The sequence below is a fragment of the Chlorocebus sabaeus genome, chromosome 26 (genome assembly GCF_047675955.1).
Source record: "Chlorocebus sabaeus isolate Y175 chromosome 26, mChlSab1.0.hap1, whole genome shotgun sequence".
Lineage (NCBI taxonomy): Eukaryota > Metazoa > Chordata > Mammalia > Primates > Cercopithecidae > Chlorocebus > Chlorocebus sabaeus.
In genome coordinates, this window is record NC_132929.1 from 49734638 (window position 1) to 49761125 (window position 26488).

The 26488-nt window shown below is 52.2% G+C and overlaps 1 protein-coding gene across 1 annotated transcript in view; it reads left to right on the forward strand.

The window, feature by feature from the left end:
• The window catches only part of LOXL1 (lysyl oxidase like 1), a 26052-nt gene extending 11552 nt beyond the window's left edge, over positions 1 to 14500 (forward strand). Inside the window, exons 2-7 of the mRNA XM_008015952.3 lie at positions 4980 to 5088; positions 8557 to 8694; positions 9208 to 9364; positions 9978 to 10073; positions 11558 to 11673; positions 14198 to 14500. Coding sequence (XP_008014143.3) covers positions 4980 to 5088; positions 8557 to 8694; positions 9208 to 9364; positions 9978 to 10073; positions 11558 to 11673; positions 14198 to 14204 — 623 coding nt within the window. The 3' untranslated portion in view covers positions 14205 to 14500. The remainder of the gene's footprint in view (positions 1 to 4979; positions 5089 to 8556; positions 8695 to 9207; positions 9365 to 9977; positions 10074 to 11557; positions 11674 to 14197) is intronic.
• Positions 14501 to 26488: the final 11988 nt, after the last annotated feature.

The window sequence follows — 26488 nt, forward strand, 5'->3', positions numbered from 1 at the left end:
AGGAAGAACGTCCACAGAGGCCGGCACAGGGCCTCAGGCCCCGAGTCAGGTGGAGGATAATTAGAAGTGGAAGAATGGAGACCATGAATTCTGAAGTGGGGCTGGGTCAACCCAAGGCCACACAGGCCTATAACACAGTAGGGTAAGACCCCAGGCTCCTGTCTCCTTCCTGGGAGGAAGAAATGGATGGCGGCCAGGGTTTCCTTGGGCAGTCTGAGTAAGCCCATCCACCCAGTCTTTGGATGGTGAGGCCCATCCCAGCCTACCCCCCACCAGTGGTGCTGGGGGCTTGGGAGAAGACTGAGCAGGGCTGTAGGTGACCCAGGGAGCTGGATGTGTATCTTTAGGCCCAGGAGGGGAATGTATAGCCATTCACTGTAGCATGTTTGTGGAGCGAGTCAGAGGCAACCTGGGGGTCTAAAACAGGAGGCTGGCCGGGCACGGTCACTCACACCTGTAATCCCAGCACTTTGGGAGGCCGAGGCCGGTGGAACACTTGAGGTCAGGAGTTCGAGACCAGCCTGTCCAACATGGGGAACCCTCATCTCTACTAAAAATACAAAATTTAGCCAGGCGTGGTGGCGCACACCTGTAATGCCAGCTACTCGGGAGGCTGAGGCAGGAGAATTGCTTGAAAATACAAAAATTAGCCAGGCATGGTGGCATGCGCATGGTCCTAGCTACTTGGGAAGCTGAGATGGAAGGATCGCTTGAACCCAGGAAGCGGATGTTGCAGTGAGCCGAGATCGTGCCACTGCACTCCAGCCTGGGCTGATGGTTTCCCCTGTATTTGGAGTAAGCAAAAGGACCTCATTTGGCTGGGTGCAGTGGTTCACGCCTGCAATCCCAGGACTTTGGGAGGCTGAGGCAGGAGGATCACTTGAGTCCAGAAGATCGAGGCTGCAGTTAGCCAAGTTCATGCCACTGCATTCCAGCCTGGACAACAGAGCAAGACCCTGTCTCAAAGAAAAAAGAAAAGGTGGAGGTGGCATGGGGAGCTGGATGTGTACCTTCACCAAGTCCAGGATCTTCCTTTAAAATGCATACTTTTTGAGGTGAGGGCTGATCACACAGTCTGATAGTAACTGGACTTCACCAAACATTGGCCACTCTGCTTGGAGGGCCTATTGTACCTTACAAGCCAGAAATTGCAGACCAGCCTCCCTACTCCTACACTGAGCGTGTCCACCAGCCCCCAACTCAATCAACCCTTCTTTATCCCCTTCCAACATCACATAAGCCCCCAGCCCCAAGCCCTACAGAGGGGCCAAGAGCCCAAGCCTACAGGCCTGACTGCTGACGAAATGTCCCCTGGGAGAGCTGTCCAGAGAAGGAGGCATTGTTCCTTCCCGGAAAAACATACCAGCCATGGGAGGGGGTCTGCTGTTCTCTGGGACCTCGGCACAGATCCTGAGGGTGAGGCGGGGGGGGGCCTGGCCTGAACTCCTGAGGCTACTCCTTTCCAGCAGCTTCCCCAAGCTGCTGCCTCTTGTGTCACCCCCACGGCCATGAGGGTGTGACAGAGTAGAGCACAGAGAGGAGGCCATTGGGGGAGTACAGGAGGCCCCGGTGATGGTTAGAGATGTAGAACAAAGAAAATTACAAAATAATGGTGAGAGTGATTCCATTTAAGTTCTAGAAGAGGCATAACTAATCTACAGTGATTAGAAGCAGTGCAGTGGCTGCCTGGGGTGGTGGAGGCGGGGCGGGGACTTACAGGGAAGGTACCAGAGGGTAATGGAAACAATCCACAGCTTGATTGTGGTGGAAGCTACACGACTTTCTACATTTGTTAGAACTTATCAAACTGTACACCTAAAATCTGTGCATTTCACTGTGTATAAATTATAGCTCAAAAAAGTTTATTTTTATAAAGAGTGACAGGAGGAGTCCTGGGAGGGCAAGGAGACCTAGGATCCCCTCCTGGGGTACCCCGGCTCCCTGTGTGACCCTGCGCAGATTTATGGGCCTGAGCCTCAGTTTCCTCCAGTGCTTCCAAAGACATTGTGTGCCTTGGTGTTTTGGGGGCAGGACATGGAACACACTTTGGATTGCCTGGAACAGTCATTAAAGAGGCTCTCCTGACAGAGCCTGAGGGGCTTTGGGCCAGTCAGTCACCCCTAAAACAAAAGTTGCTCCACCGAGGGCAAGTAGGACTCAGGCCCTGCCCATAGAACCCCGTCTGGAAGGGAGGAGACACACACAGGTTAGTATGGTGAAATCTAAGTGTAGATCAATACAAATGGGGTAGTGAGAGAGGAGAAGTGTGTGCAGCCTGAGATATCATTACAATCAGGGGAGACTTCCCACAGGAAGAGGCCCTTGCCTGAGCGTGAGATTCCTCAACAATAAGAGGAAGAAGATGATAATCTGTGGGAGGGTCAAGGCTCAGATTGTGACCAGCAGCCCCAAGCTGTTTGTCCTCAGCCTCTCTTCCAAATCTCCACATGCAGTACTCTACAAATGCCCCTCCTCCATACCTCTGACACTTGTAACCCTACCCCACTCAGTTCTAATCAAAACGCTTGATGATATCACAGCAATTCCTTTTTTAAGGTTTTTGCTTTTTTTTTTTCTTTAGCTGAAGAACTTTTGCCCATCATCAGGGGACAAACAGAAATGAGCCTGAGATTCAGAATTGCTGATAGGCATCACACCTTGGTCTGTGACCAGGATCAGGGCCCAGTCTGTGACCAGGATCAGGGTTTAGTGTGTGACCAGCATCGGGGCTCAGACTGTGATCAGGAACAGGGCTTGGTGTGTGATCAAGGCTCAGGGTGTGCCCAGGGCCAGGGTTCAGTGTGTGACCAAGGTCAGGGCTTAATGTGACCAGGATCAGAGGTCAGTCTGTGACCAAGGTCAGGGCGCAGACTGTGATCAGGCACAGGGCTCAGTGTGTGTACATAGTCAGGGCTGGGAGAGGCCAGGAACAGCATTGGCCCTCACTGGCCCCACCTGGCCTCTTCCTCCCCACTCCTCCAACTTCTCGGGGTTGCGTAGCCAGCTCATGAAATAGCCTAGAGAGGAAGGGTCAGGCCAGAAAAGCTTTGTGGAGCCATCTGTGCAGTATTTCTTGAAACTGGGCCTGGAGTGGGGGCAGCAAGCTATCTGATGTCAAATGCTGGGTCTCCTGAGTCTTAAAGGCCCAGCTACCCCACCCTATACACAGCTGAGGGAAAGGCACTGGCTGCTGGGGACGGGGCCCATCCCCAGTCTTCACCCCTCCCCCAGAGGCTTCCAGGGTCCAGAGAGTGAGAACCAGCTCCCAGCTGGCTTGAGGGCCTATGGGTCCCTTGGGAAATGACTGCAAACATTCCTAGGGGCTCAAGTAACAGGGCCTAGGCTGGCCAAGAAGTCCCCCACCAGCCAGGAGCCACCTCATCCTCACCCACCCTTGCACTCCAAGCTTCCTCTTCATTCCAAGTAGGTGAGATCACCCTGGCTGCCTGGACCAGGCTCCCCCATGAGGCCCAGGTCCCAGGGAGAGCAACGCTAGGGTCTGGGAACACAGGGTGGTGTGGGGAGGGGAATATGCAGGCAGACACTTCTGCCAATGGCTTAGAAGCCAGCCTTCCCCCTCCTTGGCCTCATCTTCCAGACTTAAAAGCTGATGAGAGGGTCTTGGCAGCAGGAAAGGGGTGGGAAACCCCTCCATGGGACTTAAGTCCTCCCACCTTGCCTGCTGTCACCCTTCCCGAATCCCTCAAAAGCAGAGTACTTCAAAGAAACTAAGAGGAGCTCATAGCCTCATCTTATCATTTACCTGACAAAATCCCTGAGGCCAGAGAGGAGAGGGAATTAGAGGCCCCAGGACCACTCCCCTTTAAGTCAGTGGCTGGGCTGGGATAGATCCCAGGGCCCTGGAGTCCCCCCTGCCCACACCCACTCCTGCCCGCACCCACCCCAGCCCACATCCCGTCACTCCAACATTAAGGTATTCCTTCTTCATTCCAATGCGGGATGGAGTCTGGACACCTAAGTGTGGTTTCTGCTTATTCCTAGTAACTCCTGCTCAGACTAATGCATGCCCAGGGAAGAAGGTGGAGGGGCAGGAACAGGATGGACAGGCCCCAGGCTCTGGCACATCCTGGGGAACAAGGGACCACAAGGACGGGGGCAGCTTCCAGACTTCCCCTGGGTGCTTGACCCCAGGCCTTGCAGGGTAGGGAGCCAGGGTCTCCCTCAGATTGGTGGCCAGAGGTTGCAGCCAGAGGAGGGTGTGGTCAGGTCTAGGGGGCTGATGGCAGGAAGTGGTGGCAGGTGATTGGGGGCGGGGGTACAGGGAGGAGTGGCTGTGCCAGGCAGAAAGGAATTCTGAGAAGGTCGGGCTGGGTGCCCAGGCTGCGAATCCTGCCCTGTCAGCAGCCTGCTCTGGGGAAATGTTTTCCTTCTAGCCCATCCCTTCCTGCCCACCCCGACTCCTGCCAGCCTGCATCCACCTGGCTCTGTCCATGAACCTTCAGGGACACACTCCAGGCCAGAAGCCCAGGACTCTCTTGGTGGTTCACAAAGAATGCTGACTGCAGGGATGAGAGGAACGGAGGGTGTCTGGGGGCTGCTGTCCAGAGGCCTGGGGAGTAAGGACTCGAGGGAGGGCCTCTGTCGGGAAGTTACATGGTTCACTCATTCCTGCCTCCATGTCTTCGTTCATGCTGTTCCCCCTGCCGAGGACACCCTTTCCTGCTCTCTGGTTCTCTAAATCCTGCCCCATCTCCCAGATCTGGTTCATGTCTAAGCTTTTCCAGGAAGTCTTAGCAGCTCCACACCACAGAGCTCGAGATGCAAGCTCTTGCTGCCTGACTTCCCTGACCCCACACGTGAGCCCAGGACCCAATGCCCAAGGAGAATGGCAAAGGGTTTTGGGGTATGAGAGGATGTTTGGGGTATGAGGAGGTGTCTGGGCATTAACAGTGGCCAACCTGACGCTCTCAATGTCATGCTCTTCCTCCCTCCCCGCTCTCTCCCACTGCCCACTCCAGGTCTCCCTGACTTGGTCCCAGACCCCAACTATGTGCAAGCATCCACTTATGTGCAGAGAGCCCACCTGTACTCCCTGCGCTGTGCTGCGGAGGAGAAGTGTCTGGCCAGGTAAGCAGCTGAGGCAGAAGTGTAGCGTGTTGGGATAGTCCCTGGGAGTCACCCAGAACCCAGCCTAGCTGTGGCTGCCAGCTAGGCTGTCTGCAAGCTGATGACCCTGGCCAAATGCCCCGGCCTCCCAGGACCCTGACCTTTTCATCAGTGAGCCTTGCCTGCCCTGAGGGAGTCAGGAGGGGAGGGGAGCAAGCGGGGACTCAGCATTTCTGTATACTGTACCTTACTATACAAGGAACTTCACTTTTACTGTGGCACTTCATCTTCATATGAGCCCTGAAGGCATGGGTTGCCCCCTCAGGAAACTGAGGAGCAATGAAAGGAACTCAAACCTTTTGGATCTGAGCTGCTTAATGAGAAGGTTCCTCTTGGGAACCCAGGCTTCCAGTGCTCATACAGGGACCTATGGAAGTCCTACAGGGTGGATGTACCCGCAGCATAGAGCCCAGGACTATGGAGCCATGTCCACAGAGGACAGTTGTGGCTTTGGCTGGCCCAGGCTGCCTCTGCCTGGTCACAGCAGGGGCGGTGAGCCCCAGGGACAAAGAAGCTTCAGTTATATGTTGCACTGGAAAGAGGGGAAGGAGACCAGTCTCCGTGAACCCAGAAGGTGAGCACAGCTGGCTCGCCATTGTTCATGGGTTATCCTGCCTCTCACAGTGTTTGCTTCTAATTTGTTAGCAGTTCATATTCTGCTGGAATATAGGTTCTTTGGGGATACCTCCCTGGGCTAAAATAATTAGTTAAGATTATGTTATCTGCTTCTTTTGTTAATATCCCTTTATGTTGAAAGCACCTATTTTTCTTAATTACCTGCTTTTTGGACATTTGAACTCTCTGTTTAGTTGGACTTTCTACTATCTAGGAAACTTCAGAATCTCAACATTTTCTCATTTCTAGAACTTCTAGTTCACTGCCACTATAAGTAGCTGATCATAAACCCTTATCTGTCTGTAACAAGATAAAGAGCTTGCACCAGAATGTAACTCAACTCACTCCTTCATTGAGAAAGTCTTGCTTTAAAAAAAGAAAAAGTATCCGCTGAATTAAGCACAGTGATTAGGAATGTTGTCGATATACATTCTGGTGCAAGTTCCCGATCCCATCCCAGACTGGCATCAGTGTGGAAACTGCCCCTGGTCCAGGGACCACAGGCTGAGTACCACTCAGCCAGCCTGTCTGGGCAGTTCTTGTCTTGTTTCAGTTGTCCTGGGGAAGAGAGCATAATGGTCCTGCTGGAATTCCTCCAGCAATGAGGAACTTACAGCCTCTGTGACAGCCCTTCCCAGTCTTAAGAGAATTAGTCAAAGCCAAACTGTTAATATCACGGCTTCTTCATGAAGGATCCTGAGTGCCCGGACCTGCGCTCCCATCTGGGGAGAGGAGGCAGCCTGTCCTCTGTCCTGGAGGGTCTCCTGGTACAGCTGAAGAGAACAGCCCTCACCTGTACCCCAGTGACAGAACCAAGACACGAGTGGGACAAGAGCCAGAAGGATTGGTTCACAGGCCAGGGCTGCTGGAGGTCAGAGGAGGGAGGTGTCAGCAAGGGCTGAGGCCTCAGAGGAGGTGGGAACAAGAGTTCAGACCTGAAGAACCCTGCAGAACTGGAGCCCTGGGGCAGGAGGGCCTCTGAGATCATCTGAAGTATGGGCCACAGGCTGGTGCCAGTTCACACGCTGCAGGCAGAACCCAGAGAAAGAAAAGGACCGGTTCCAAGTCTCACCGCCAATTTGTGGCCAAGCTGGGCCTAGAACCTAGACCCTTATGGTTTCCCACGGTGTGCTGAGCCGAACAGAAGGGCAGGATTTAACTGAACAGAGGGAAGGAGGATGTTTTGTTTCAACCCAGACATAGACAGATTCCAAGCCTCCCCCAGACAAGGCTGAGGGCCTTTCATCCTGGCAGACAGTCTGAGCCGCCTGTTGTCCAGACATTCTCTCAAAGAGAGCGCTAATCCCTACGACTGGCCACCACTCCCCTCTGGCCTTAGGACTGGACCTTAATGAGTGCCAGGGAAGAGCCCCTGAGGCCAACAGGGTTAGCTGTCAGCCATCAGCTGAAGAGGGGAGGGGCCTTCAGCCACCCCTTCCTGTTCCTACCACACACGTGTGTGCGCGTGTGTGTATGTGTGCATATGTGTGTGTCTCGCCTCACTGCAGCCTCTCGTTCTTCTTTCCACCCTTTTCCTTTTGTCACAAGGCCTGCCTCAGTTGGAAATCTGGAGTCAGCAGGTGAATTGTGAGCAGGCAATTCATATGAGACCCACAATCCCTGAATGGAAAAGGACAGGTTGCCAGCCTGAAACCATGCACTCAGGGAGAGGTGGCCTGGTCATACCCAACGCAGTGCAAGATGTAGGTGGTATTGAGCTGTGCCACAGTCAGTGCTGTTAGAGCTCACAGGCAATCAGATCCTCTAAGTAGAGCAATCCAGGCAGACTTCCTGGAGGAGGGAACTTTTGAGTTGACCCTAGGAGGCTGGGTGAGTTTTGGAGTTCTGAGTCAAGCAAATAGCATGGGGAAAAAAAGTATGGGTCAGGGAAAAAGTTCAGCCTGTTTGGAAAATAGGCTTTGAAGCAGGAACCCAGGGTGTGTAGGGGAGTGGAAGGGCAGATGGGACTAGAAAAGTGAAGAGGCTTTGACCAGAGGACCTCAAGTCTGTTTTTCAGGCCCACACCCAAGACATGGCATACTTTTGTCAACAATTAGGGCTCTGTCTGGAGGAGAGAAGACTTACCAGAATCTCCTGGATAGGACTTTTTTTTTTCTTTTTTCTTTTAGAAAGGGGGTCTCACTCTGTTGCCCAGACTAGAGTGCAGCAGCGCAATTATAGCTCATTACAGCCTCAAACTCCTGGGCTCAAGGTATCAGTCTCCAAGTAGCTGGGGCTACAGGCATAAGCCACCTTACCTGGCTAATTTTTTAATTTTTAAAAAATTTATTTAATTAAATTAATTTTTTAAATTTTAATTTCTCACTGTGTTGCCCAGGCTGGTCTCAAACTATTGGCCTCAAGTGATCCTCCTGCCTCAACCTCCCAAAGCTCTGTAATTACAGGCATGAGCCAAAGTGCCTGGCTCCCGCAACAGGGCTGTTTTTCAAAGGCCCTTCAGAGATTTCTTATGTGCTCCTGCACCCAGGGGCTGACCCCAGCTGAGTCACCTGCAGGTATCAGGGACACTGCCGTGCCTGATACCACTTTAGAAAGATGCTGTTGGCAGCTGCCGGCCACATTGTGGAGGCCATAAAGGAGGGGACAGCCAGGATTTCACGGGGTCAGAAGACAGAGGAAGAGGCCTGAGCCTCTGCCACAGTTCGGGGAGTCAGAGGAGAAGATCTTCAGGGACAAGCGATGGGGCTGCAGAACCAGTGGCCAAGGGCTGGGGGTGGGGCTGAGGGGGCCCATGCTGGGTTCTGGTGTCACTGTGCCCCAGCCCCCCCCTTATCTCCCCTGTTGTCCCTGCAGCACAGCCTATGCCCCTGAGGCCACCGACTATGATGTGCGGGTGCTGCTGCGCTTCCCCCAGCGTGTGAAGAACCAGGGCACAGCGGACTTCCTCCCCAACCGGCCACGGCACACCTGGGAGTGGCACAGCTGCCACCAGTGAGTGGGGAGGGGCTGGGCCCAACCTCTTCCACTTCTCCTCTGGACCAGGAACCTTGGTGCCTGAGCTCCCCTCCCGCCACGAGCACTCTGAGAGACACAGATACTGGATTAGAGGGCCCCGGGAGGTGTTATCTGCCAACTCTTGCCACTGGGGCAAGTGTTTCTCAGAGAAGTCTTAGCCAAAGGTAGGCTGGAAGATGGAAGGATTGGTCTCAATAAGGGATGGAAATGTCTAGAATACAGGGCATTGCCCAGTGAGGTCATTACAGGTGGGAGCCCAAAAAGGAAGTGAGGGGTCCAGAGCATGTGCTGTCCTGGAGTGACCCACCTAGGTGGGGAGCACAGAGGGGCCACCCCGCAGGACTCAGGGGACAGGAGAGCCTAGATTGGCCAGGAGGCTGTGCCACAGTGGGGTCACCTGAGCCCATCTCAGGATGAGGACAGGATGAGAGGCCCAGGGAACACTAGGCCCTCTTCTCTCTCTTTCTCTCTCCTCTCCTCTGCCTCTAGACATTACCACAGCATGGACGAGTTCAGCCACTACGACCTACTGGATGCAGCCACAGGCAAGAAGGTAGCTGAGGGCCACAAGGCCAGTTTCTGCCTGGAGGACAGCACCTGTGACTTCGGCAACCTCAAGCGCTATGCATGCACCTCTCATACCCAGGTTGGGCTGGAGAGATGGGGTTCAGGGTACAGGCGGATGAGGAGTGGGGAGACAGAGCAAGGCCTGCTGAGGCCGGCTGAGGCCTGGCTAGTGCCAAGGCTCTGGCCACTCAGCTCTGCTCACAGTGAAGGTCTTCTCACCAGTCCTCAGGCTGCCACAGCGCCCTGCAGGGACTGTTCTCTCCCTGCCCAAGCCCCTTCCCATGTTATTCCCAGGCGATCTGCTCATGGAGAGAAGGAAACATTGCAACAGTCTGGAGAGCAACACGTCCCATTAGCCTGTTGACCCACCCATATCCCTCTTTCCATCAGCCAACCTAAACATCCACAAACTGTCTGTCTGTCCCTTCTCTCTTTATCCATTCTGCCATCCATCTTGCCCAGGCCTACCAGCACATCCATCTCATCCCTCCCACCTGGCTATTAGAGATCTCTGTCTTTCCTCTGGTCCGTCTAGCCAGTGACTTTAGGAAGGGGTGGACCTACCCTGAGAAGTTGCCTTGGGCCAGGGTCAGAGAAACCCAGGGGAAGATGGGCCCGAAACTCCTGAAAGTAGGCGTGGGGTGGCTCTGGGGAACCAGCAGCATCAGCCGCTCCTCTTGTCTCTTTCCCAGGGCCTGAGCCCAGGCTGCTATGATACCTACAACGCAGATATCGACTGCCAGTGGATTGACATAACCGATGTGCAGCCTGGGAACTACATCCTCAAGGTGGGCCTCTGAGTCTGGGGCTTTCTCTCCAACCGGATGTTCATCATTCCCAAAAGAAGCTTCAGCCTCTGGGCCTCTTCCCTTCTCCCCAGCTGCTGAGCAGAGGCAGCATCCAAGGCATCCCTCAAGGTTTAGGCTTCCCAGCCGAAGATTTAGGTCTCAGGCTGGCATAGCCTCTCTCTCCATAAAGAACCCAAGGAACCTTTGCCCCAGCTGTGGTAATGCTAGAGGCAGTGGTGATACTGTCTCCCTAAGACCAGAGGAGCAAGGAAGACTTGGAGAACCATGTGGTCTATCTGCCTGTCTTCGGACAGGGCAGACTTTGTATCATTTGGGAGACAGATGAGAGGCCCTTGGCTCCTTACAGGGACCCCTGCAAGGCCAAAGGCTCCTGTGACCAAGACCCTTTTAGCCTGAACCCCTCCTGCTCTAATGGACACTCAACCCATCGCCTCTTCCCTTGGTTGGGAGAAAAGTAGAAAAGCATATTAACAACACACAGCCAGACTTGGTACATACGTGTAAGCCAGGTTGTCATGGGCCCACCTGGGGAAGCCATGTCTCAGCCTCCTCCACACAGGTATAAAATGAGTAGGGATCATTCCACCAGTTCATCTGGACCCACTCAGAAGCAGAAAAGCAGCTCAGTAAGGGAAGAGCAGTGAAGCCAGGTTTTTAGGCGGAGGCCTTTCCTGCAGAAAGTCAACTGATGGAGAGATGCGTCCAGCAGTGGTTCTCTGCGGTTCCCTCCTGAGTGCCCCTCAGCAGGCTCCAAGCTTGCTCCTCCAGGGCCTGGGGTTGTCCAGTATATTTTTTCTTTTCCTCATTCATCCACTGAATCAAACACGTAGGAAGTCCCCTCTGAGTTCTAGGCACTGGACACACAAACCACATAAGCAATACAGGTCACAGTCTCTGCGCTTTGGGAGCATACCAGGATTTGAAAGTCACATCCCTGCATCTGTTCTTAGATGTTCTGTGAATAAAGCTGGCCCTTCCCTAGTTAATCCAACATTTAAAAGTGTTGTATCCCAACAGCTCCTTTTCAGACAAAAAGCATAGACAGGAATGTATAGGGAACAACTTTGAGCCTTGGTGTTGGGGAGGCCAGGTGTCGAGTCCCTGCTCAGCTCCTCATTACTGCATTCCCAGGGGCAGGATCCAACCTATCTGACCCCACATGCCCCATGCACTGCCCACCTGGCACAGTCTCTCGTTCTAGGGAAACATCCAATCTTCTGATAAGGGGGATCAGATGATGTTTGCTTGGATTACCAGCTGCCTCTTCTTTCCCCTCTGTGTCTCTCTAGCAGTGTGTCTCTGTCTCCATGTCTCTTGGCCTCACATGGTCTTTCTCTGTCTCCTGTCTGTGTCCCCTCTCTGTCTGTCTGTCTGTCTGCCTCCTTACCACCTTCTCTGGTGAGCAGTTGAGGTACAGCCCCCCTGACTAGACTCCCTTTCTCCCTGTTTCTCTTCTTCCTCAGGTGCACGTGAATCCAAAGTATATTGTTTTAGAGTCTGATTTCACCAACAACGTGGTGAGATGCAACATTCACTACACAGGTCGCTACGTTTCTACAACAAACTGCAAAATTGTCCAGTAAGTGCTTTCCCCCCATCCTTCCTGGCCCTGTCCCTTTCCTGCCTGGGGAGCAGGCAAGGCCACCTGAAATACCTGATACCTGCACTTTAGGTCACCTTGATGGCCGAACGCAGCTGCAGCAGGGCCCAGCAAAAAAGAGCCTTGTCCGTGCCAACCCCGAGCTGAGTGTTTACGGTGGGGCTCAGTCTGTAGGGTGTTGATCTGGGGCTGCATCCTGTGGCTCCCTGAGATGTCCCAAGTGAAAACCAGCAGAAGGCAGAGTCATTTGGTGCAAGGCCACGAGCTCTGCAGTCCCAGTTCCACAGCTTCCTCGCTCTGTGACACTGGGTAACTACTGCACTTCCCTGAGCTACTTTCATCAACTATAAAATAGGTATTTCCACATAGGCTGGGGCTGAGGATCTATAGGCCTGATGTCTGCATGTTCAACAGCCCAGCACACAGTGGCACACAGTGAACAGCAGCTGTGATCATTAGTGTCCTTATCAAGTGGACTGGATTAAACAGTCACGGATTAGAAGTGATTCTGGTTAAAAGGAGCCATCTTCAGTCCCTAGGCCCCTGTTGTAGAAGAAGTCCCTAAAACCTGGGCTTGGGATTTTAGCACATGGCTGCTGGGTAGGGTCCTCAGTCTTTCTCCTGATCCCCATGTGAAGTACTTTGCAGAGGGACCCCCTTCCTTACAAGCTCACAAGGAAACCCTACCACACCCCAGATCAAAGGAACCCTTTTCCATTGAAAAAAAAAAAAAAAAAAAAAAAAAAAGTCCTAGAGCTTTCGGCTTTACTTCATCAGCTGGGAGAAAGGTGGTAGAGATCTCAAGGCCCAGAGAGGTATCTTTCCCTAAAAGTGTATGCTTATTAATGGATGGCAGGTCTGAGAGATTAAGCCTATGACTGTGGTCAAGGTGTGGTGTATGGCCAGGGTCAGGGCTCAGTCTGTGACAAGGGTTAGGGCTCAGTGTGTGGCCAGGGTCAGGGCTCAGTGTGTGACCAGAGTCAGGGCCCAGTGTGTAGCCAGACTCAGGGCTCAATCTGTGACCAGGGTCAGGGCTCAGTCTGTGACCAGAGTCAGGGCCCAGTGTGTAGCCAGACTCAGGGCTCAATCTGTGACCAGGGTCAGGGCTCAGTCTGTGACCAGAGTCAGGGCCCAGTGTGTAGCCAGACTCAGGGCTCAATCTGTGACCAGGGTCAGGGCTCAGTCTGTGACCAGAGTCAGGGCCCAGTGTGTAGCCAGACTCAGGGCTCAATCTGTGACCAGGGCCAGGGCCCAGTGTGTGACCAGGATCAGTGCTCAGTGTGTGACCAGGGTCAGGGCTCAGTGTGTGGCCAGAGTCAGGGTCCAGTGTGTAGTCAGACTTAGGGCTCAATTTGTGACTAGGGCCAGGGCTCAGTGTGTGACCAGGATCAGGGCTCAGTGTGTGGCCAGGGTCAGGGCTCAGTCTGTGACCAGGGCCAGGCTCATTTAGAGACAGCCCTCTCACATTTGGCTGCTACCACCAACCTAACTGTTCACAGCATGCTGCCACCACATCATGAATATTAAAAATGGGAACAGCAGCCTCTAGTTCAGTGCAGAGATTAGGTTCCTCAGGAGTAGAATGAGATCAGAACTCCCCAGGGCACACAGCGTGTTTGAAAGGACGAACTCCTATCCCATCACTGGCAGTTTGGCTCTTTAGTAGGCCTGGGTTCCCAGCACATCCCTGCTCCTCAGGGCCTGTCTTAGCTATTCAAGACCCAGGGGTCACCTAAGTGGTAGAAGCCATTCTAGGGAAGGAGGAGGAAGGAAGAATGGGGTATCCAGGAAACAAAGGAGGCTGCTGGGGGCTCAAGGAGGCAGGGAGTCCTGCCTGCTGCTGGGAAAGGGGGATGGGAACAGAAACAGCGTCCCACGTCCTAGGCACCTGGAGCAGCCAGGGGGGCCTCTCGGCAAGGCAGATGGAGAAGCAGCCTGCGCTGCCCTCCCAGCTCCCGGGGGCCTGTGGGCAGCAGGGGGTGCCAAAGCCCTTCCTTCCAAGAGCTCTTTACATAAGTGCTTGGAAAGGCCGGATCTTATTAGAGTGTCTCAGTCTCTGTGACCCTGACCACAGGCAGGCGGCTGGGCCAGCGTGCACAGGAAGCTGGACAGAGCGTTCCCAGAAAGGCCACGGGACTGACGCCTGTGGGTTTCCATCGTATTTCTGGAGGGAAAAGGAGGCTTTAAAAAAAGGTTCTGAGTTAGAAAAAACAAGAAAGTATTTCCAGACAGTAGCAGCTCTGCTAATGGCCTAGAAAACAATCTGGGACTAGGGCATGGGGAGGGGAATGTGCTGAGACTGTGCCCTGGGTGGGTGGGAGTCTATCAAACCCCTCCTTCTGGAGCTGGGCTGAGGGGGTCGGCACTTTCTCTTGAGGGAAATGGAGGCACATGCCTGCCCTGCCACGAGGGATCTGGGCTGTGGGAGGGAAGCCCTGGCTGAGGGGACCACGGGGGCCCTATTTTGCAGCCCCTCATTGACCCACTGTCTTTCCTTCCTCAGATCCTGATCTCTGGGAGGGACAGATGGCCAATCTCTCCCCTTCTAAAGCAGGCCCTGCTCCCCTGGCAGCCTCCCGCTGAGGGACCCAGTCCCCCAACCCACCGGCAGGGGTATCCCTCCCTGCCGGCCTCAGGGAGCGAACGTGGATGGAAACCACAGGGATTCCGGATGCCAGACCCCAATTTATACTTCACTTTTCTCTACAGCGTTGTTTTGTTGTTGTTGGTTTTTATTTTTTATACTTTGGCCATACCACAGAGCTAGATTGCCCAGGTCTGGGCTGAATAAAACAAGGTTTTTCTATTCTGTGGCTCTGCATGTGGCCTGCTGGCTGGCCAGCCACGGCTGGTTTGGGCCTGGGGGATGTCCTTGGGCGTCATCCTTCCCCTCGCCAAATGTGGAAAGGGCAGCCACCACCCGGTCAGGACCACAGCGACCATGAGGGCGCTGAGCCCATCGTGGAAGCCTGTGGGGTTGAGCCCTTGGCCAAGCCTGTTGTATGGGAATGGGACCACATCCGACTAGGGGAGGGCCCTGCAGTGGGGTGGGCAGTGCCAGCCTGCTCTCCCTGCTTAGCCCCTGCTCCTATCTGGGCTCGTGTGCCCACTGCTGCCCCTTCTCAGCCTTCAGCCTCACACTCCCACCGTCCCCCACTCCCGGCCCTCTCACTCTCACACCATTCGCTCTCTACCAGTCATTCACTCCCTTACAATTGCAGGTTCCTGAATTCAGTCTCCTGAAGGCCAGGCGCTGTGCTAGGGCACACACAGGAGCATTGTAGCTCCTGCCCTCAGGGAGCGCACAACCACAGGGAACAGGGAGCACGCAGTGCCCAGTGAGGCAGAATCTAGGGGCACCAGGGAGCCTTCACATAGGAGAGGGCCTCCTTCCAGGCAGGGAGGGGAGAAGCGGATTCTTGGCAGAGAGACCGCCTTGAGCAGAGATCATAGGGTGGAGCTATAGGCTGATGGTGTGAGTGGAAGATGGAGGGAGGCCCCATGGCCCTGCAGCCCCCGTCCCCTGCCTTGGCTGTGGCATCCCAGAGGTCCTGGACCCTGGGATGGACCAGGAAGAAGCGAGAGGGTGGTGCCTCTCCTCCTCCCCTGACCTGTGAGCCCTCGGGATGCCTCCAGACCCACCTGCTTCCCTGTGGGGGCAACACCAGTGAGAAAGGAAAAGAGACTTTGTCCAAGTACCAGGGCTCTGGATTCCAGGGCCAATCCTGCTCACTGCTGTGTGACTGTGGGCAAGTGAGACTTCACCTCTGGGCCTCAGTTTCCTCACAAGTAAGATGGGAATGCCCTCCTGCTTGGCTCCCACACTGACATGGAGAGTTGATGAGCTACTGCTGCCAGGGAGGCACCGGGGGAGCTACAGGGTGTTGGCACCCACCCCTCCAGATCTTGGTGGGTCCCCGCCCATTTGCAGAGGTCCTCCAAGGAGGTGTCCCCTGCTTTTGGCTCTGATGTGATCCTTGCCTCAGGGCCCCTGGTAGCAAGGAGGTTTTCTGATGCAGTAGAGAGGGAGGGCTTCTTGGAGCCATGTATGCATCCAGGAGGGTCCTGGCCCAGTACCGTGGAGCCCTTGGGCCACTCACCAGCCCAGGCAGCAGGGTGGAGTGGGTGTGGCTGTAGCCCTCTCTCACCCTCCCTCTGCAAGTCTGGCTGGGATTTAACTCTGCTGACAGGATAGGTGCCGCAGCTCTGCCACTCTCCCTCTGGAGCTGGACCAGGAGGGCTGAGAGGAGTACGGGCACATGCCTGTCATCCAGGGCCACCATTCTGCTGCATCCCCTGCCGGTGTGTGCCTCCCAAGATGCCATCCTTATTGCAGCCCCACCCCCTCTCCTTCCTAGGTACTCCCAGGAGTGAGTTGGGGACGGGGCAGACAAGGTCAACCAATTCCAGGCTGTCAGGAGGCCCTTATGAGGTAGAGACAAAAGCCCCCATTTCTCAGGTCAGAAAACTGAAGCCTGTCTGAGACCACAGGCAAGTTCAAGGCAGACACGGTGCTGGAGCTCACGTCTCTAAGCCCTAGGCCAGGGCCAAATGCCGGGTGTGCGCAGTTTTCTGGGGAGATCTGTACCTTCAGCAGGTGTTCAAGGGGGAGCTATGGCCCTGAACACAGAATTGGATGGAAGGAGAGAGTAAGGGTGGCTTTTCCAAAAAGCCCACACATCATAAAGTGTGGGGAGGTGGGGAGCATACAAGGAGACTCCCAAACACAGTGCTCCAGCATGCACGTGAACCTTTGGCCTGGAGTTCAGGTTCTGGGGGGCTAGTGGATGTCCCCAAGCCTGCCCTCAGAGTGAGGACACCTGGGCCAGTCCTCACATGCTGGGAGGACTCTGAGATTAGATCTCTGGGGAGGGGCTTCAGATAACCTTTTGCCCCCCAAAAAGCAGAGAAGGCTTTCACCCAAAGGAGAAGAGAGAGAGAGAGAAGAGAGAAGACAGCCACGACGCGCAGGGACCAGGGCAGCCCTCACCACTTCCTGGCTGACCTGTCAGTGCCCTATCAGTGCAGCTTCATGGCACTGCCCAGCAGTAATGGCCCCTCAGGAAAGGAGATGCAGCTGCTCTCACCTCAGGAGACAGGGTCTCCTCAGGTATTTTGACTCCATGTAGAATGGCAGAGTCTCCCTGGGAGTGGGGAGAGAAAAACTGTCAAGACGGCAGGAGCCTGGCAAACACTGAGCCTCGGTCTCTTGAGGTCTGTCTGGCTGTCACTGCGTGGCAGAACAGCCTGCTTGTTCCTTGTTCTTGCTGTCACATGGCTCGGGCCCCTCCCCAGACAGAGCTTACCTGGTGGGCTCACCCCACCAAGCCAGGCCCAGGGAGAGGTGTGTGAGGCCCACAGGAGGCCAGGTCACATGACGCAGGGACTCAGGCCCACTGGTCTCCTCACCCGTCCGTTTGCCCCTTCAAGGCCAGCGGAAACCCCGATTTCTCGAAGCCTTCCTTAACCATCCCCTCTCCCCTTCAACTGGCCTCACTCAGGACTCTCCCACCCCCACCCTGCCATGGACACACATGGGTGTGGGAGGAGGCACCCAGGCCTTGATGCTGGACAAAGTTTACATAGGTGCCATCTCAGCCAGGTGCAGTGACTCACGCCTATAATTCCAGCACTGTGGGAGGCTGAGGCGGGCAGATCACTTGAGGTCAGGAGTTCGAGACCAGCCTGGTCAACATGGCAAAACCCCACCTCTGCTAAAAATACAAAAGTTAGCCGGGCATGGTGGCACCCGCCTGTAATCCCAGCTATTCGAGAGGCCGAGGCAGGATAATCACTTGAACCCAGGAAGTGGAGGTTGCAGTGAGCCAAGATTGTGCCACTGCACTCTAGCCTGAGATAGAGTGAGATTCTATCTCAAACAAACAAACAAACAAACAAACAAACAAACAAACATGGGTGCCATCTTCACTCCTGACCCAGCACCTCCTTCTGGGCTGCATAGACCAAGAGGGTCTCTGCTGGTACACTGGGCACTGGTGTGCAGGAATCCACTTGGGCTGTAAGGGCCTGGAGTCACGTGCCCAGCATCCCTCCCTGTCCTCTTCTTGCTCAGCCCCAGTGCTGGGGAGCTCACTGCTTCTCAAGACATTTGCTGTTAGAAACACCTTGAGGTGAAACAGACCCCCACCCTGTCCTGCAGCCTTCCCTTGGGCTGGTCCTCAGGGTCTGCTAAGTAAATGACTCTGGTGGATGTGACTGGACAGCAGGAAGGACAGAGAGAGCAGAGGCAACGCCTGGCAGGGGGCGCAGCTGTGGCCCTGACTCTGTCCTTCAGTGGGCTTCAGTCTCCCCATCTGTCCTGAGGGGACTGAGTGTCTTGCTAGTCCTTGCCTGGCAGAGAAGAGGGGGCAGGGGAAGAGAAGAGAGGGAGGGGAGGAAACGGGAGGTAGAAGAAAGCTGAGTAGGGAGTGGTAGGCAAAGTCCAACCTGGGGGAAGGTGGGCAGGCAGCAGGGGGATTGCCTCAAAAGGGGAGCAGGGAGCCAGCAGAGGCACTGCTGGGACTGCTGCCTGGAGGGCTGGGGCATTATCTGGCTTGGAGGATGCCACAGACAGAGGCCTGAAGTGGGGATACTGGACCTCAAACCAGGGCTGGCCTGAAACCCTTGGAAGGGCCTGCTGATAGAGACAGAGGTGCGCTGGGCCCTTGGCAGGGCGGGGTGGGCTCTGAAAGCCAGCACGACAGGACCAGCCCAGACCTGACCCCTCCATGGCCTACCATCCCGGCCACAGCCTTGACCTTCTCCCTCCCCCTGCACCTCAGATGCCCACACACCCTGTGCACTACGCTGTGCCCTCCCACCCAGGGCAGCAGCCCCCTGTAGGGAGGGCCCAGGCTAAAATCCCACCCGTTCTGTCTCCTCTCCTTCCATTAGAATCCCACCTGTTTTGAGAAGTTAGCTGGGCCTGTGTTAAGGAAGCACCTGATAACCAAGGTGAGAGTGGTGGCGCTGGTCCCATGTCCTGTCTCACTTTTAGATGAAGAGTTTCTTCATCCTCAAAAAAAATGACTTGGAAGAGAGCCCTTTAATAGACTTCTCAGCCAGGGGTGGAGGGCTTGTAAGGACATTTACAGATCCTTGAAAACAGAACTTCCAACGTTTAACCCTGGAGAGAGTGGGAGCCCGGGCCTCAACTCCTTACCCTGCCCAAGCCTCTTCTCTGAACTGGAGGCCTCTGAGCCTGACTCTGTGCACCCTAACGCTGGCCCACAAGCCATGGCTCCCTTCTGATGTCCCCTGAGGCCGCTGGCATTGGCAAGGGCTCCCTCAGCACCTCCTGGTGGGTGGGGGGGCGGTTCCCGCTTTCCCTACTTACTCCAGCCTTGGTTAGGGGACCCACTTCCCAGCTCCTGCCAGGCCTCTCCACCCAACTGTGGTCAAGGCAAGAGAGACCACACCCCCTTAGATGTCCAGGCACTGAGTCCCTGCCGGCTACTCATATGGATGGGCCCTCCCCAGCTGCTCCTCACCACAGCTGCGTCCGGGTCCACACCACAACCACAGCATTGTTGGAAAGCAACTGCACACCTCCCTGCAACTTCCCCTCACGTCCCCCAGACTGAGTCATGCAGGCGGTGCCCGTGAGCAGGCCTGGCCAGGGTTGGCACCAGCTGGCCAGAGAGAATGAGAGGCACTGACCACACCCAGGAACCTCCCCAAAGTCCATGCATAGGAGTCAGGGGAGCAGCCAGATGCTGGGACCCAAGGGTTAGTGACCTGTGACACACACCACCCTGAAAGTTGCAGCTGAGCTTTTCTGAGAAGGATGACAAAGTCCTGGAAAAGCTTTAACTACAAAACTCAACATATGGAAGGCAGAGGAAGCAGGTATGGATTCTGGTCTCCTTTTACGTGAAATAGCTTTTTAAAAAACTGTTTCAAAATCACATTTAATATGCGTTGAGCCCCCTGGCTACTAGGTGGGAAATTCAAAGACCTGAATCATTTACTCCCACCCTAGACGCCTAGAACTTCAGAACTTCAGAGAGGAGTCCTGCGGTCTTCAGTCCTCCCGGTCACCGCTCCCTGGCTCATTCACTCTCCTCTAGGGGCGGTGTCTCCACTTCCTGCAAAGCTTGGGCACATGGACAGCCATGTCCCTCAAGGTTCGCCACCTCCCCAGGGCACTGCCAGGAGGCACTGTCCTCGCTATTAGCAGAGTCAGAGCCACCACCACGACCATAGCCACTACCTCCCCAGCCTGGGGAACTCTCCCAGCCTCTTTCCTTGGCCTGTCTTCACTCCCTCCTAACTACTCACTCCTTTCCTCTTCCTCTCTGGGGCAAACTTCCATTATCCCTGCCATGTGCCTTGGTTCACAGATCAACTTTGGATTCTGGCCCTTGAGATGAGAAATCACAAGTACCTTCTAGAAATGAGAAAGAAGAAAAGACCCAGCAGGGGAATGCCAATAATGTTAGTGACACTCACCAACTTCTTCAACACTTAGCCATGGGCCAGGCCCTGCCCTAAATGCTCTACAAAGGTTAAGGCCATTTAGTTCTCACAAGAGCCTTATGAGGGAGATGCTATCATTCCCATTTTGCAGATGGACAAGCTGAGGCATAGAGAAGTCATGTGACTTGCCCCAGTTCCATCAGCTAGTGAATGGGAGAGCCAGAATTCCAACACAGGCACATTTCTGGAGACAGGGCATGGGTTCCTCCAGGTCCTCAAAGGCATCTGGGACCAGCAAAGAAGCCATAGGTCTGTGCTCTGAAACATGGTCACAGCACTGTTCAAACTGTCATCTCCTTCCTCCACGAGCCCTCTAGAATCATGCGTGACTCCTGGAAACCGCAGCTTGAAAAGGATTGGCGAGAAGTATAGTGGTAGTGTAATTCAGACTTAGATTGTTCTTTATGGGTGAGAGAGGGGGTAAATTACAATCGATAAACCGGCTGGGTGCAGCGGCTCATGCCTGTAATCTCAGCACTTTGGGAGCCTGAGGTGGGTGGATCATTTGAGCCCAGGAGTCTGAGATCAGCCTGGGAAACATGGCGAAACCCTGTCTCTACAAAATATACAAAAATTAGCTGGGCATGGTGGTGCACGCCTATAGTCCCAGCTATCCGGGAGGCTGAGGTGGGAGGATTGCTTGAGCCCAGGAGGTGGAGGTTGCAGTGAGTTGAGATTGTGCTGCCGTACTCCAACCTGGGCAACCGTGAAGCCCTGTCTCAAAAATAAATAAATAAATAAACCATCAGTTAGTCAACAAAATATTACTAGAAAAATATGGGATTAGAAGGGATAAGAACACAGCCATGGAGATGACTTTTCAAATTGAAGAAACTAGTGCATGCTTATAAATAGGAGTGTCTCAACATTAAATAATAATTTTCTAGTACTTCCAAATTGCCAAAATTGACTCAAGTGAAAAGCACAAAAAGACCAATTACCACAGAAGAAAATTTAAAAATTATCATCTCTAAAAAGACACCAGCCCTAGAGAGTTTTAGCATGAGTTATTTCAAACTGGAAGAACAGTGAATTTCTATGTTATTTAAACTCTTCCAGAGCATATGGGGAAAATGTTGAATTGATTTTATGCTTCTAAATTGATTTTATGAAGCTAATCCTAACACCAAACTCTGATAAAGATTGCTATCCTGCACCACCCACCCTCATGCTGATAACCACAGACCAATTTTACTCCTGGCTACAAATACAGAAGTCCTGGATAAAATGCCACCAGTGGAATCCTGTGCCATTGTACTGCCAGATGCAGCCCGTGTTTGGCATGCTTTCCCCTACACCAGATGTGTGCTAGGGCAAAACTGGAACCTGCTATCTGGGTCCAGGCAATTTGGACACAACATTCATTTCTGTGGTCCTAAGTACCCCTCTCAGGAAGCAGAGAGTAAAATGCAGCAGGTGTCCAAAGCTTGCAAATATACAGAAAGGCTACAGCTTGGATTACTGTTGTTGACTGGCAACATAGTTAACCACAATATCCTGTTCAGAGTAATGGTTCGTCGTTTCTCTCTTTTTTTTTTTTTTTGAGATGGAGTCTCGCTCTGTCGCCAGGCTGGAGTGCAGTGGTGCTATCTCGACTCACTGCAACCTCCACTTCCCGGGTTCAAGTGATTCTCCTGCCTCAGCCTCCTGAGTAGCTGGGGCTACAGGTGCCTGCTGCCACGCCTAGCTAATATTTTTATTTTTAGTAGAGGCGGGCTTTCACCGTGTTGGCCAGGCTGGTCTCGAACTCCTGACCTCAAATGATCCACCCGCCTCGGCCTCCCAAAGTGCTGGGATTACAGGTGTGAGCCATCATGCCCGGCTGTCATTTCTTTTCCTTGTTAGGAAGTTCTTAAGTATTTTTTGTGCTTTTTTCTTGTTGGTAGGTGGCTACCTTCTCTGCCTTTTCCCTGCGGGTTTGAGAACATGATTGAATAAGCAAGTCCTAATAAATGCCCTGTTTGCTGTATCAACATGGATACCCCCAAAACTTGGGAGACAGTGCCTGTGGTGCCCTGGGAAACCGAATCCTGGGCCCGAGGGACATGATCCAGCTGGTAGTGCCCCTGTGCCAGGTGAGAAAAAGAGACCTTGCCCTCTGTGGGAGTTGCAGCAGCCTGGAGCTTCTCAGCCAGGGAAGAGATCTTCGCTGCAGCTGGAGGACACCCTATTTCAGATAGGTGACATCAAAGGCCATCTCATTTCTGATTCACAGCCACTGCCCCTCCCACTTCTTCACTAAAATTCAAGTATATTAAGAAATATGTTTATTTTTTGAGACCAGGTCTCACTCTGTCGCCCAGGCTAGAGTGCAGATCATGGCTCACTGCAGCCTCGACCTCCTTGGGCTCAAGCAATCCTCCCACCTCAGCCTCCCAAGTGGCTGGAACTACAGGCAAGTGTCACTATGCCTGGCTAATTTTATTTATTTATTTATTTTGTAGGTACAGGGTTTCGCCATGTTGCCCAGTCTGGTCTCAAACTTCTGAGCTCAAGTAATCCTCCTGCCTCCACCTCCTAAACTACTGGGATTACAGGCATGAGCCACAGTGTCTGGCCAAGAAATAATCTGCATACAGCAAAATTTACCCTTTTTAGGTGTACATTTTGATGAGTTCTGATAAATATATGCAGTGATATAAATACCCCCACAATGAAAATGTAATACCTCCATCAGTCAGGACTTCCCTCATGCCTCTTTGTGGTCCATTTTCTACCTCCCACCCACAGCCCCTGGCAACAACTAAGCTGTTTTCTGTTCCTGTAGTTTCGTCTTCTCCAGAATCTCAAATATATGGAATCACATAGTATGTGGTCTTCTGTATCTGGCTTGCTTCACTTAACATAATGCTTTTTTAATTTAAATTTTATTTTTATTTATTTATTTATTTTTGAGACAGAGTCTCGCTTTGTCGCCCAGGCTGGAGTGTAGTGGCATGATCTTGGCTCACTGCAACCCCCGCCACTTGCCAGGTTCAAGCAATTCTCCTGCCTTAGCCTCCCAAGTAGCTGGGATTACAGGCACACACCACCATGCCCAGCTAATTTTTTGTATTTTTAGTAGAGACGGGGTTTCACCATGCTGACCAGGCTGGTCTCGAACTCCTGACCTCGTGATCTGCCCACCTTGGCCTCTCAAAGTGCTGGGATTACAGGCAGGAGCCACCGTGCAGGCCTATTTTTCATTTTTGAGACAGTCTTACCCTGTCGCCCAGGCTGACGTGCAGTGGTGCAATCTTAGCTCACTGCAACCTCTGTCTCCCGGGTTCAAACAATTCTCCTGCCTCAGCCTCCTGATTAGCTGAGATTGCAGGTGCCCCCCACCATGCCTGGCTAATTTCTATATTTTTAGTAAAGACGGGGTTTCTCCATGTTTGCCAGGCTGGTCTCTCAAGTGATCTGCCTGCCTTGACCTCCAAAGTACTGGGTTTACAGGCATGGGCCTCTGCACCCGACCTAATCTTATTTTTAATTGTAAACTGACAAATAACAGTTGTATCTATTGAGTATGAAGTGATGTTATGATGTATTAATATGATGTTGAATAATCAAATTGAGCTAATTAACATATCCATCACCTCAAATACTGTTCTTATTTTTTGTAGTAAGAACATTTGGAATTTACTCTGTTGACAATTTTGAAATGTACATTATTTAAGATATTTGGCCGGGGGTGGTGGCTCATGCCTGTAATCCCAACACTTTGGGAGGCCAAGGCAGGCAGATCACTTGAGCCCAGGAGTTCCAGACCAGCCTGGGCAATATGGTGAAACACTGTCTCTACAAAAAACACAATAATGAGCCAGGGATGGTGGTGGGTACCTGCAGTCCCAGCTGCTCAGAAGGCAGGGATGGGAGGGTCACCTGAGCCCAGGAGTTTGAGGCTACAGTGACACTGCACTCCAACTTGGGTGACAGAGGGAGACCTTGTCTCAAAACAAAAAACAAAAACAAAAACAAAATGGCTACATGCTCAACAGACACATTATATCCTCTTATTTATTTATTTATTTTTTTTGAGACGCCAGGCTGGAGTACAGTGGTGTGATCTCAGCTCAGTGCAACTTCCGCCCCCGGGGTTCAAACGATTCTCCTGCCTCAGCCTCCCAAGTAGCTGAGATTACAGACACGCACCACCACACCTGGCTAATTTTTGTATTTTTAGTAGAGACAGGGTTTCACCATGTTGGCCAGGATGGTCTCAATCTCTTGACCTTGTGATCTGCCTGCCCCAACCTCCCAAAGTGCTGGGATTACAGGGGCGAGCCACTGTGCCTGACCTGTATTGTCTTTTTTAAAGCTATTCTACTAGGTACCCAGTGGCAGTCATCTTTCCATATTCCTGGGGACTGATTCCAGGACTCCTGAAAATAGGAGAGTCCGGGGATGCTCAAGTCCCTGATATAAAATAGTGTAGCATTTGCATATAACCCATGCACATCCCCCACTTTACTTTATCTCTAGATGACTTATGATCCCTAATATAATTTAAATGCTATGTAAATCGTTGTTATGTCGTATTGTTTTTTATTGTTGTATTGTTATTTTTTTCAGTATTTTTTATCTGTGCGTTCACTGTGCAGTTGGTTGAATCCGTGGATGTGGAACCTGTAGATACCGAGGGCCAACTGTATTTCATTCTGGTTTAAATTTTTATTTCCCTAGTGACTAATAATGTTGAGCCTCTGTTCATGTGGTTATTTGCCAGGATATCTCTTCTTTTATGAAGTTTCTCTTCAAATCCTTTGCCCATTCTTAATTGGCTTGTTTGTCTTATCATTGAGTTGGAAGAGTTCTTTATCTATCTATTCTGGATACAAGTTCTTCATCAGTTATATGTTTTGCAAATATTTTCTCCCAATCTGTAGTTTGTTGTTTCATTTTCTTACTAGTCCCTTCTAAAGAGCAGAAGTTTTTAATTTTGATAAGAGCGAATTTATCGTTTTTTTCCTTTTATGGATTGTGTTTTTTGTCCTATCTAAACCTTAACTTAAACAGTGTCACAAAGATTTTCTGTAAGCACTGCAGTAAATGGTATCCATGAGTTTTTAGGACTAAGTTCTGATTTTTGATCTTGCCAAAATTTCTATCTAAGGGGTTTAGGGAGTCATGCCCTACAAATCATAAATTCTCATCAGATGGGTTTTATTTATATATTGTGACTTACTTTTCAATCTGACTCTGGCATAACATTACGAGACAAGGAAAAAATATTTAACCCCAAAATGTATTTCCTTGCCATACCTTGAAATTGCCCTGCAAGTCTCTTGTGGGAAAAATCCACATTCTATAGAGAATCCCTTTTCCCCTTTGTTTTCCTTTCTTCCTTTCCAGATCCAGGAGATAATCAACTAAGAGCCAGGCACCCTTTTAGGTCTAATAAGAAACATTTTACAACCTGCTCTCTCTCTCTCTCTCTCTCTCTCTCTCTCCCCCCACTTTGAAGTCTGCTATCTGAGAGATTCCGCTGCACAATAAAACTTGGTTTCCACAATCCTTTATTTTAACCTGAACATTTCCTTTCTATTGATCCCAGATCTTCAGATAAACCAACCAATTGTCAACCAGAAAATGTTTAAATTTACCTGTAGCCTGGAAGTCTCCGCTTTGAGTTGTCCCTCCTTTCTGAACCAAACCAATGTATTTCTTAAATGTATTTGATTGCTGTCTCATGCCTTCCTAAAATATATAAAACTAAGCTGCACCCCGACCATCTTGGGCACGTGTTCTCAGGACCTCCTGAGGGCTGTGTCACAGGCCATGGTCACTCATATTCGGCTCAGAATAAATCTCCTAAAATATTTTACAGAGTTCGACTCTCTTTTTTTTTTTTTTTGAGACGAAGTCTTGCTCTGTCACCCAGGGTGGAGTGCAGTGGTGTAATCTCGGCTCACTGCAACCTCCGCCTCCTGGGTTCATGCTATTCTCCTGTCTCAGCCTCCCGAGTAGCTGGGACTACAGGCACCCGCCACCAGGCCTGGCTAATTTTTTGTATTTTTACAAAAATAGAGATGGGGTTTCACCGTGTTAGCCAGGATGGTCTCAATTTCCTGACCTTGTCATCTACCCGCCTCAGCCTCCCAAAGTGCTGAGATTACAGGCGTGAGCCACTGCGCCCAGCCAGAGTTCGACTCGTTCCGTCGACAGTTTTGATATGTTGTATTTTTATTTCCATTAGAATATTTCTAATTATCCTCATGGTTTCTTCTTTGAACCATAAGTTGTCTAAAAGTATGTTGTTTATTTCCAAACATTTGGGGACTTTCCAGATATCTTTCTGTTACTGATTTATAGTTTAATTTCATTATGGTGAGAG